The sequence below is a fragment of the Panthera uncia genome, assembly GCF_023721935.1.
Source record: "Panthera uncia isolate 11264 chromosome A3 unlocalized genomic scaffold, Puncia_PCG_1.0 HiC_scaffold_11, whole genome shotgun sequence".
Taxonomy (NCBI): Eukaryota; Metazoa; Chordata; class Mammalia; order Carnivora; family Felidae; genus Panthera; species Panthera uncia.
In genome coordinates, this window is record NW_026057578.1 from 71,718,871 (window position 1) to 71,731,502 (window position 12,632).

The 12,632-nt window shown below is 37.6% G+C and overlaps 1 protein-coding gene across 1 annotated transcript in view; it reads left to right on the forward strand.

Annotated features, from left to right (window-relative positions):
• The window catches only part of EML6 (EMAP like 6), a 162,743-nt gene that overhangs the window by 58,532 nt on the left and 91,579 nt on the right, over window positions 1-12,632 (forward strand). The window contains exons 11-15 of the mRNA XM_049649840.1: window positions 610-777; window positions 1,863-1,969; window positions 5,615-5,733; window positions 8,223-8,409; window positions 9,667-9,772. Coding sequence (XP_049505797.1) covers window positions 610-777; window positions 1,863-1,969; window positions 5,615-5,733; window positions 8,223-8,409; window positions 9,667-9,772 — 687 coding nt within the window. The remainder of the gene's footprint in view (window positions 1-609; window positions 778-1,862; window positions 1,970-5,614; window positions 5,734-8,222; window positions 8,410-9,666; window positions 9,773-12,632) is intronic.

The window sequence follows — 12,632 nt, forward strand, 5'->3', positions numbered from 1 at the left end:
CGATAGCATGGACCCTGCTTACTTCCCTGACTTCCTTCATGCTGCCATGTACCAACTACATACTGGATACTTTACTGCAGTAGTTCAGCTACAACCATAAGTGCAAATAGCTTTTCTTCTGCATTCATGACCTTGGGGATAGTGTTTACTAAGTAAAGCAATCAGGGAACCAACTTTAATTCTTCCAGCTCTACATCCATATGACCCTGAACAGTAATTTGACTTTTTTTTTTTTTTCCCACAGAATGATTCTCTGTTTCCCTATTGCAAAGGACCACCTGTCTTATCTTGTATTTAAATAAGAATGTGTAAGATAATCATTCTTAAGCATTTTAGTTGCAGAATCAGTGAAGCAGTAGGCATTATCTGGAAAAGGTTCAGATGTGTCTTCAGCTGCAGGACTTAAATTTTAAGGCCATTTTTAGCTTAATCCATACTGGAATAATTGAGATAATTTTTGGAGGCTTTGCTTGTTAAGATATATAGTACTGAAAATTATATTTTCTAATATATTTAAAGATTTCACTTTTCAGCATGAATCAGAATGTAATATTTTAATCAATGAATTGTATTTTTTGCATTGCTAATCTCTTCAAAATATCTTTTCAGGAGCCAAATTTAGAAAGTATGTGGGCCATTCTGCACATGTCACAAATGTCCGCTGGTCCCATGACTTTCAGTGGGTATTGAGCACAGGAGGGGCTGACCACTCAGTTTTCCAGTGGAGATTTATTCCAGAAGGTGTCAGCAACGGTCTGCTGGAAACTGCACCCCAGGGTAAAACCAATTATAATTTTTCAAGCTTTTTTTTTTTTTTTTTTTTGGCAATAAAAATTTCAAAGAATGTTCTAACATCTCTCCTGGACATAAAGAGTTAAAGCAATTTTTGAAAAATTCATCCCTATAATAAAATTTAAAATTAAAAGTAAAAACAAAACTTTTGAGTTATATGTGAATTAGTTGGTTAATTTCCTTCAAAAGATTTTGTTTATACCAGATGCCAGTTGAAGATCAAAGGTTTACATGAAGAATTAGCCTTTGAGAATGTCAGGAACAAATCTACCTCAGCCTCCTTAGGACAACTATAACTGTGGTGGGTCTACTCAGGCTGCAGGGGGACAGAGGGACAGAGTGACCTTAGGAGTTGGCTCCAGAGTGAAGTTCAAAGAATGGTCCACAGTTGGGATGAAGTCTTCCATTTCACTGGATGTGTAGTCTTTTAATTTACTGTCATGCCAGCAGGAGTAATCAGGTAATAAAATTTGAAACCATGTGAGGAAATGTTTTCATTGGGACAGTTTCTGCAGGGGTTTTGACCCTGGCAATTACTGCCATTTGGTAGATGTGGCAAAGGCTAAGAACTAAGTGGTTAGATTTCCCTTTATTTCAGCCTTCATTTTGGTAAAACGTTCCCCTGGCCTTGCCTTTTCTTTCTCTCTCTCTCTGTTTCGTTCTTTCCCTTTCTTTCTTTCTTTCTTTCTTTCGTTCTTTTGTTCTTTCGTTCTTTCATTCTCTCTCTCTCTCTCTCTCTGGCCCTTTTCAAAGCAAGATTTAAAACACAAAGATTTGTTACAGAAGTGTGGCAATGAGTTCTGTCTGCTGGGGAGGGGTGGGGGAGAATTGCCCAGGTCTGTTAACGCTACTGTAAGGGGTGAGATGATGTGCTGAACTTAACCCAAAAGATGGAAGGGATGGTGGGGGGGGGGGGGGAGACGTTTCAAGAACCTACATCAAAGGAAAACTAAGCTATATTGATTTTTTTAATTTACTTTGCTAGAAGAAAGAAAATATTTTAAATAAATGTATAAGCTATTTTGGGTCTCAGAACTTTTGCTTGTTTCTCACGGGTTGTGTTTCTGCAGAAGGTGGCACTGATTCTTACAGTGAAGAGTCTGATTCGGATTTATCTGATGTGCCAGAGTTGGACTCTGATATTGAGCAAGAAACTCAAATCAATTATGATCGCCAGGTCAGTAAGCAGAGGGCCTCCTAACAAATGCCTTACAGCCCAGAATGTCGATCTCACTGGATTTGGATGTTGCACTAAAAATGACTGGTACTTGAGCAGAAGAGAATCCAGACAAGAATAAGGAAAATTACCTACTTCTTGTCTTTAAGCACAGATTGAAAATAAGGCATTTACCCATTCACATTATTAAAAAAAATTTTTTTAGTGGAAAGTAGTACCAAATTTTTAAATTGAACCCATGACAGAGTTTTCTGCCTTTCGAGCGCCTAAAACTTAAAATATTTTTTTGCAGAAAAATGTGCAAGTAAGCTAAAGGATTCTTAATTTTCTTAGCAGATCTGAAAGCATATGTTTTCTGGGGTGCCTGGGTGGCTCAGTTGGTTAGGCATCCATCTCTTGGTTTTGGCCCAGGTCATAATCACATGGTTCATGAGTTAGAGCCCTATGTAGGGCTCTGTGCACTGACAGTGTGGAGCCTGCTTGGGATTCTCTTGCTCTCCCTCTTACTCTGCCCCTCCCTCATTCATGCACACACTCTCTCTCTAAATATAAATAAATAAATAATAAAATTTTAAAGCATGTTTTCTTTACAGAATTGGTAGCTTTAAAGCCATGGTAGTTTTCAAGATAACTAGCGTCCTGGTTTCTCTCTCAACTTCCGTATACCGTTATCCATTTAATTGAAGTTAAAACCCAAATACAATACGTATGATCTCTCCAGTCCGAAATTATCGCTAGTAGAAAAGTGACACAATTTCAAAAAAATTGGGTCCTAGTTTTTTTAAAGTAGACATTTCATTTTAGTGGTGAACAGTGAGTGTTAAAGAGAACATTCCTTCATAGGAATCTGGAGACATCTCACCTTTTTTATGGTTGGTAACTGAAGGTGTTCTATTTTCTTTCTTGTCATATCATGAAAGTATGTGAAGCAGACTCTGTCAGTGAACATGGAGTAAGATTTCCGGTTTCAGTCATAGCAAATGTCACTGTTGCCCATGGAGACTTACCATATAGGCCTGTGGCAGCTGCTGTGTATGACCTGTCTCTACAGGGCCGGATCCTGCTCTTTATATACACCAAATCCAACCTCACAATAACCCTGAGATGTTAACTATTTTGCCCACGTCCACCTCACCCGTAGTATTGAGATAAGAATGAGGATCTGGGCTTCTCTCCAAAGCATACATTCTGCATATTGCTTGGCTTTGCCACTGCGTAAGCACTGAAACTTTCCAGATGATAATTATCACTCATTGATTTAGTGTTTGAAAAATTAGAGGCAGTCTGACTGATGGTTTGGGTCAACTTCATGACTAAGTCAGCTTGACCATGTGTTGATACAATGAATTATGCAACAAAACTAAAGATGAGGATTGAAAAGAAATTAACGTAGAAATATATACACAGTGAATAATGTTATGCCCTCATATCCAGGGGACATGGAATTTAAGCAAAGTGAACATAAAATTTAGGAAAAAAAGAAAAGCAATATCTTAGTTGGGATTTTTTTATGTAATAAAAGGTGTTAGTCAAAGAATGAAAAGATTTGACTATACTGAAATCCATGCCTAGGATTTATATATTCTCCCTGGTATCTTAGTTTCTGAAGCTTTCGTCTATATTACTTGATTTACATTATTTTTTGTTCTTGAATTACTCCTGAGCAGAAAGTTTTATTCTGTTCTACAAATAAGAATCTTAGGTCCACAGAGTTTATGAGACTTGTTCCAATAACCTGTAGAAATGCCAAGACCAGAATTCAGTGCTCTTGAGGAGTTGATGAGCTGAAGAAAGCATCATGGACTCAGATGGATAATTAGCTTTAGATTTTACAAGCTTAGTTCATTGTATCTGCAGTAGGCAGAGCAATAATAAGGTATCTTCTGAATCCTTTTTTTAAAAACTTTTTATTAAATCTAAAACAGACTTAATTATAATGTATCATCTTTCTAGTTACATAGCTTTATCAAATGAAAATTTCCCTATGAAGATGAGCCATTACTAATAGATTGTACTTCATTTTGAATGTGTTAAATTGATATCTGTTGATAGTAGGGCATATATACATGGTAGCGAAACAGACTAATTTTTTATCTACATTTAAATTGTAGGAAATGTTCTCTGAATCAGCAGCACGTTTTAGGTCCTAGGTTAGACCAAACTTTGCTCTAAATCTCAGAGTCTAATCTGTCAAGAGGCATAAGATTATGACTGAAGATAATTCCAGAGAGTGATCACCATGATTCATGAGGTCTGTGTTTTGCAAATGAATCAAGAGATTTCTCACCTTAGAAAAAATTATAACAAAATATTTTATTGATTTTTATCAAGTAATTTCCTTTCTTACTTACCAGAAAATTAATACCATATTTTCTGAATATGTATTATTTAAACTTAAAATCTTGAACCCCAGTGATTTAAAAGATATTTCCAGTTAGTTTTGTTCATTAGGAAGTAAAATGCAGTCTCATGTCTTAGGTATTCAGTTCGGTTTATCTTTTCAAAGAAGCCACTCTTGTTTGTCTTTTCTTTTGTCTGTTTTCTATTATCTATTTCATTTATTTCTAATGGTTTAAAAATTTTTTTTTGATGTTTATTTATTTTTTGAGAGATAGGACAGAATGCAAGTTGGGGAGGGGCAGAGAGAGAGGGAGACACAGAATTTGAAGAGGCTCCAGGATCTGAGCTGTCAGCACAGAGCCCAACGCTAGGCTCAAACCCACAAGCCATGAATGAGGAGATCATGACCTGAGCCGAAGCCGTCACTAAACTGACTGAGCCACCCAGGCACCCCTCTACTCTAATGTTTATTATTTCCTTCCTTCTGGTAACTTTGGGTTTAATGTATTCTTTTTCTTGTTCCTTGAGGTATATTGTTCCGTTGTTTATCAGAGAGGTTTTTTTTTCCTTAACATATGTTTATATAGCTACACACTTTGCTCTTGGAACTGCTTTTGCTGTAGCCCATAAGTTTTGTTACATTGTTTCCATTTTCTTTTGTTTAAAGATATTTTCTATGTTTCTATGTTCTTCTTTGATCCACTGGTTGTTCAAAAGTGTGTGGTTTAATTTCCACATACTTAAGAATTTTCCAGCTTTCTTCCTGTTACTGATTTTACTTTCATACCACAGTGTCCAGAAAATATACTTGATATGATTTCTATATTTTTCAATTTATTGAGACATGTTTTGTGGCCTAACATATGAGGCATCCTGAGAAGAATGTGTATGTTGCTACTGAGACATGGAATGTTCTGGTTATGTCTGCTAGGTTACTTGGTCTGCAGTGTTCTTCATCTGCTGTTTCCTTATTGATTCTTTGTCTGGATCATCTATCCATTATTCAGAGTGACTCTTCCCGACTATTACACATTGATGTTTATTTCTCCTTTTAGTTCTGTTAGTATGTGCTTTATGTATTGAGGTGCTCTGATGTTGGGTGCATATTTAAAACTCATACCTTCTTGATGAATTTGACCCCTTTATCATTATATAATGACCTACTTTGTCTCTTGTGACCATTTTTAGCTTCTCATGTTCTTAAAAACTTGATTTCCTACAGTTAAAGACCTCCTGAGAATGCCAAGATATTAATAATTTTGAAACCTGAAGAGTCTCAACTAAATGTTTCTGCTATGCTTTAAGGTTTACAAAGAAGATCTACCTCAGCTAAAGCAACAAAGTAAAGAGAAAAACCATGCAGTGCCCTTCCTCAAAAGAGAAAAGGCTCCTGAGGACAGCTTGAAACTCCAGTTCATACACGGGTGGGTGCCTGTCACCAGCCTTATCAGCAAAGCAGTGGGGTCCTCTCTTCTTGGTGCTGACCCACTTCAGGCTGGCTCTTCTCTCCAGTGTGTACTTACCTGAACTTAATATTTTAACCATGATTATCTGTCCAGTATTCTTAGTTGATGTTCTCTGGCCATAACTGTGTGTATCTAGATGTTTCCTGCTTCAGTGACTTCCATGATGGGTATGTTTCTGTGGCCCATTGTTATCATGCTCCATTGTCTCTGCCATTGCTGCTCCCATTATTCCCATATCTCCTGTTCTATTTAGCTGGCTCCACTCGGACAGTATTTTCTTTAAACAATTTTGCTCACATATACCCAAAATAATTTTGAATTTTGAAAATCATATCATACACAAACTATCATCCTTGAGGTTGACATCTAAAATTTTTGGGGGCGCCTGCGTGGCTCAGTTGGTTGACTGTCCCAACTCCAGCCCAGGTCATGATCTCACAGTTCATAAGTTTGAGCCCCACATTGGGTTCAGTGCTGACAGCTCAGAGCTTGCTTTGGATTTGGTGTCTCCCTCTTTGCCCCTTCCTGGCTCATGCTCTCTCTCTCTCTCTCTATCTCTCTCCCCTTCAAAAATAAATAAACATTAAAAAACTAAAAAAAATTTTTTTTCAACATAAGGTTAAATGATTGTGAAGAATATAACATCTAGTGTTTTATTAATACATCATTCATTTACGTGGATCAGTTGGAACCTAAATGTCATTGATATTTGTTTCTCACCATCATCAATTTTAAAAATACATGAGCTCATATTTCTGTTCCACTTCTCCCATAGAATATTACATGAATAGTATACTAATGTAATATTTTTATGCTTGAAAGCCTTTTGTTGATCACCCTATCATACCTTCTGCAAGGTAAGAAATGTATATAAGTGCAGTTTAAATTTAATTCCCTGCAATCCTAAGTCTCTAACTCGTGTTATCTAGTATGGTGCCCACTAGCCACTGAAAGCCACTGAGTGCTTGAAATGTGGCTAGTCTGAATGCACACGTGTTGTACGTGTAAAATGCACACTGGATTTCGAAGACTTAGCATGAAAAAAGAAAGAAAGATTTCATTAAATGTTTTCTATTGATTGCATGATAATATTTTAGACATAATGGGTTAAAAGTTCTTAAAATTTTTCATCTGTTTGTCTTTATCTTTTTTTAATATGACAATAGAAAGTTTTCACTTACCCACATGGCTTGCATAATATTTCTATTGAACATTGATGCTATGAGTGTTAATTTTTTTCTGGATTGAATTCTTGTTACAACTATTAGTATTACAAAGTTTATCAGACCAACATAAATATAGTACAGATTCTAATAAGTAAATTCTAAAAATTTTATTGGAAAAAAATTAAGATTATTTTTTCACTGAGTTCAGATATGCGTGTGTGTGTGTGTGTGTGTGTGTGTGTGTGTGTGTATTATTGCTAGGTTGTGACAGAGTTTAGCATTGGTTCTATTCCCATTTTTCATTTTTTAATAGTTATAAGCACAGAGAGAGTTTATTCACATGAATAAGTAAAAGAGAATGGAAGCAACTTTATCATAGCAATGTTACTCAATTCTTTAAATTTTTCTTGCAATACAGATGATCTATTTCATGATTTTGATACATCACACAATAATATAGTTTAATCTGCCGCCAGTCAATTCAATCAAATCACTCTTCAATTTTGTTAAAAGCAAAGAATTGGAAATGACTTGACTTACAGAAAAATTTCATACCTAGTTGTTGGAATTATTCACTTTCAACATCCACACTTGAGTTTGTTTTGGTGTCCCTGGATGGTTCGATGCCCCAGGGTAATACACCACAGTGAAAGTCCAGGTGGACAAGAGGAATGACTTTCTAACATGAGAGGAAGGTGATTGAGAAAGGGGAGGTGAGAAGGGAAACCTGCTCCCCATCGTAGATGTGTTCTCAGACTGGTCAGTTTTAAGAAAGAGCACATACAGGGGCACCTGGGTGGCTCAGTTGGTTGAGCGTCCGACTTGGGCTCAGGTCATGATCACACGGTCTGTGAGTTTAAGCCCCACGTGGAGCTATGTGCTGACAGCTCAGAGCCTGGAGCCTGCTTCAGATTCTGCATTTCCCTCTCTCTCTGCCCCTCCCCAATCATGCTCTGTCTCTCTCTCTCTCTCTCTCTCTCTGTCAAAAATAAATAAGCATAAAAAAAAAAAAAAAAGAAAGAGCACATACAGTAGCTGAGGATCTAGAAACAAGTTCTGTTAAAATTATCAGCACACATTAGCCCTGTTAGAGAGTTGCCACATGTCCTCAGACGCCCTCACACCCGTGTTGAAGACAACTGTCCTAGGCAGCTATGGAGATCCCTGGGATTCTCCTTGTGCATGTCCATATCAACATGTTAGCTTTACCTCCTGACCTCTCCTGCTCTGTTCATTCACTGTTCATTCAACTACCATGCATGTCTTGGACCTGTGCTTCAGTTACAGGGGCTACGACTGTAGAAACAATCTGTTCTACACGCAGACCGGAGAAGTGGTCTATCACATTGCTGCAGTTGCTGTTGTGTACAACAGGCAGCAACACTCCCAGAGGCTGTACCTGGGGCACGATGATGACATTCTCAGCCTGACCATCCATCCAGTGAAAGACTACGTGGCCACCGGGCAGGTGTGTAGTTCTCCTCTAGTATGGTGGTCTAGCCCAAGAGGATTTCATTTTGAATCCACTTTACATACTAGTTCAAGAAATACTTGGTAGAAACAAACAAGAGGCAATAAGCTGAGGATTCAGTAAATGCTGGGTCATTTCATGATAGTAGAAGAATTAACCAGTACATTACACAGCACTGTTGGGAAGCCTCTGAGAGATTTCCTTCTGACATGATATCCATAAATAGGATTAGCTAAAACTGAAGTAAGTTCCATGGATGCAGTCTTAATATATTTTCCTCATCGCTGTATACCCAGTACTTCGTATATCCTAGGTAACTAGTGAGTGTTTATTGAATGAACCATCTTTTAGTGCTAGTATAACATCTAGTGAATAGTTATTTTTATAAAACTTAAAGTCATGCATTTTGCCTAAGTCATTATTTTATATTTTAACCGATATATTGGCTAACTTTGCTAGCCAGTGCATGTGTGTATACTTAATACACCACATTCTATACTGTAATTGGTGTGAGGCAGACCATTGACAAACCAGTGCACCAGTAGCCATTCCAGGGGTAACTGGGGCTCCAGACACCAGTGAGGCAGTTGGCTGGATTCTGCCCAGTTATGTGCATTGTTTTATGTCCCATTTTCCCTTTTATAGTCACTACACCCAACAAGGTTCTTCTTTCCCTTACAATTAAGTGAGGAAAACCACTTTATTAAAATTTTGTTGTTGGGGGTTAGTGTCAGAGAAGCTTGTATTCCCTCAAGAAGAATCCATCTTACCAACAGGTAGGCCATGAAACTGTCACTTCCTGGGAGGAAAAGCAGAGCCAGGCCTTCTTGGGATGAGTAAAATATTTGAGATGGTGAAAGAACTCTGAAGCTATTCCTGTAACAACACACAGGTGACTTGCTTGACCAGGAAGTGGAATCTTATGCGGAGTTGGAAAGGCAGGAGAGAAAAATCTAGAACTCATACAAAAAGCACAGTGGACGCTTGACTTACAGTTTTAAAGTACCTTGCCTGGGAGCCATGTACCAGGTTAGGCTGGGCTGGCCCCCAATTTGATGCCCAGAACAAGCCTCTTAGACTCTTTGTAACTCAGTTTTATCATCCTGAAAACAATGATTTCCAAGTGTCTTCCTGCTCCCCAAATGTGTGGATGTCTGGGCAGCACTTGACTCTAAGGAACTCTGAAAGCGATTCTAAGGCATCATTCTTGTTATGATTTATAAGTGGTTAATTACACTCATCCTATTATTTAAGGTTGGAAGAGATGCTGCTATTCATGTGTGGGACACACAAACTCTAAAATGTTTGTCACTATTGAAAGGACAACACCAGAGAGGAGTGTGTGCACTTGATTTTTCAGGTAAGCACCAGTTTTCTGCTGAAGTCACTGATGGTTCTGCTTTACTTAGGGCTGGGTTTTGTTTTGTTTTGTTTTGTTTTGTTTTGTTTTGTTTTGTTTTACAACCTCCTATTTAGTTGAGTTCTGTTTGTAATAAGGTAAGTAAGCCCTTTGTATGTTAGCTACCCATTCTTAGACTGGAAATCAGATATGTGAATACCTCACAAAAAAAATACGTGGCCTTTGGATTATACGAAAGGCCTTTCCCGGTCTTGTTCATTTCCTCTCTCCCAAGTCATTACCCAGAGCTCACACTGTGTTCTGCATTTGCTTGAGCAATTTGAAATCCAGAGCAGCTGTTGCTGTAGATAGTTTTAGTTGCAAACGTCTGGCAGTGACTCAGAACATCAATTTCATCTCTCCAAAGAGGTGGGAGCATAGCACTTGCAATTTAAAATATAAAGAACTAGAGGAGGGCTGCAAATTCTCTGCAAAAGGCCACTTTACAACACTCGTGTTTTGAAAATAAATTTCATATTTGAAAAATAGAACTGGATTTTCCATCTCTTTAATTTAGAATTTGAACGCAGTGCTAGTAGAATACTAACTGATGAATGTAATTTTCTTTAGGGTGAGGCCATTTCTTTAAGCTAGAAAGGAGAATAAGGGCCTGTTACAGAAGGTATTTTTACCTACAATTTTTAATCCCAATAGTAAAAGTTAGATCGGTAGAAAAAAAGTATAAACTTTTTACTGGAAACTGATACTGTAATTTCTTTATTTCTAAATCCCATTCAAATGTTTAATACGTGCAGTGTGTGTAATGGTAGTCATTAAATTCCATGACTCCACAACCGCATTCTCTTTCCTACATCCCTCACTCTCTACTCTCCTTGCTCAAGCCCAAACTCCCTCTCATCTCTACCATATTGGTCTTTGATTCCAGTCCCATGTTCTCTGGTCCATCCTACCCAGTTCTGGAATCTTCTGGAAGCACAGTTACATTGCCCCCTGTAGACTCATGTCAGTTGACTGACTCAGGGCTGAGCCTTTGGTTGGACATTCATGACCTTCCATGATCTGGCTTCAACCTTCCTTAGCAGTGTTTCTACCCACTTACCCATTCGTGTTCCTTTACATCTCCCTAAATTCAGAACTGTCCTTCTTTTTGCCCGTGTCCCTTTGTTCATGCTGCCGCCATGTGTCTGTTCAAGTTCTACCATCCTTTAAGACCAAGCTGAAAGTTTCTCCTACAGCCCTCCAGGGAGAAATAACCTTGTCCCTTCTTCTACATCTCTTAGCCCATTGTTGTCATTGCTCTCATGCTACCTGTTGGAGTCCATGTGGTACAGTAGCTGTCTGGGTCAATGTTTCTCATTCAATAAGCTACTTGGGCAGCAGAGCCCATGTCTCTCTTCCCCACTGCACATATTGTAGTGCTATGGACACGAAGCTCTTCCAAAACTGTGAAGGCATGAATGGAGCTTTGCCTAATATACTTTGTCTTGCCTTTCACTATTACTACTGGAACTTCACATTGTAAACTGTGTTGGGGTGAAAATTAACTTTATTTTTTCACCTATAGCAACATGGAACGGTTTGGGGCAATATTTTTGTGACATGCACATCCTCACATACTGTAAATTGCTGTAGAAATCTGAATTGTTACATCATATTAGAAGTTATTCAATACTCTCTGTGGTTATTGAACCAGTAAAACTTAAGGCTAAAGAGTTCCTACTCCACACTGGCAGGCATGTGAGGTCGAGAAAGCATGTGAATACTGAGGAAGCGAGAACATTGGGAAGCCCAGATAACACACCAAGTCACAGCAAATGCAAAGTCCTAAACTTCCAGAAGTTTGATGGACATACAGTTTTAAACTGGAAGTGTCATACATCCTTGATAAAGCAGTAAAATCTAAAAGGAAATCATAATTTGAGTTCAAACATGGTTCTCTTCTAAGGATGTGAGTGAATTTCTTCTGCTTTTTTCCCTCAATAGCCAGACCTCCCTTTTCCTAAAATTAACTTTGCTAGCCAATACATATGTGTATACTTAATATAAAAATTGTATTAATAAATATACTCTGAAAAAGTAGTAAGACACCCATTAAAGTAGCAAAACTAAATAAAATAATAAAACCTAATTGTGCACTAAATTATGGAGAACCTAATATACAGTATTCATATTTTTGGCAACATTAAAAATTGACTCAGTAACTCCAGCAGACAATTTGACAGCATATAATAAAAGCTGTAATTCAAAATGACAAGTATGTTGACTGTGTGTATTTCATACATATTTCTATGTATCAAGTTAAGTGAAAGAGAAAAATAGAACTCAAAATAGCATCTATTCACTGATTTCCACTGAAAATGTGTGTATGTAAATTAACATATAAACAGAGGGGCAGGAAATTTAGAATAATATAAATAGAATTTAATAATCATTAGGATATCTTTTCTCTGTAAAATTAATTTCTTGGTTTTTACATTTAGATACATCAAAAGGTTACTTACATACCTTTTAGGGATGGCATTAGAGGATCAAAGACATTGAATACAGATACACTGGTACCCAGTAACTTGACCTCTGTATTTCCAGGAAGTTCTCTCTCTTCCGGACCTAGTAGTTTGTAGAAGGAAAGATCAAGAGAGTTAAGTGAACTTTGAAATCTTTTCCTCATAAGGTAGCCCCTCACACCAGTTGCCTGAGGAGAGAAACCAGATGTTTTAGAAAGAGGTTGAGAAGCTGATTCTGTCATTGCTTCTAATTCCCATTTTGGGCAAATAAAGGAATATTGTGATACAAATATTCTCTGCATAAAAAGGATATTTCAGTCTCAACAATATAGTCTCTGTTGCCCAGATAACAATGA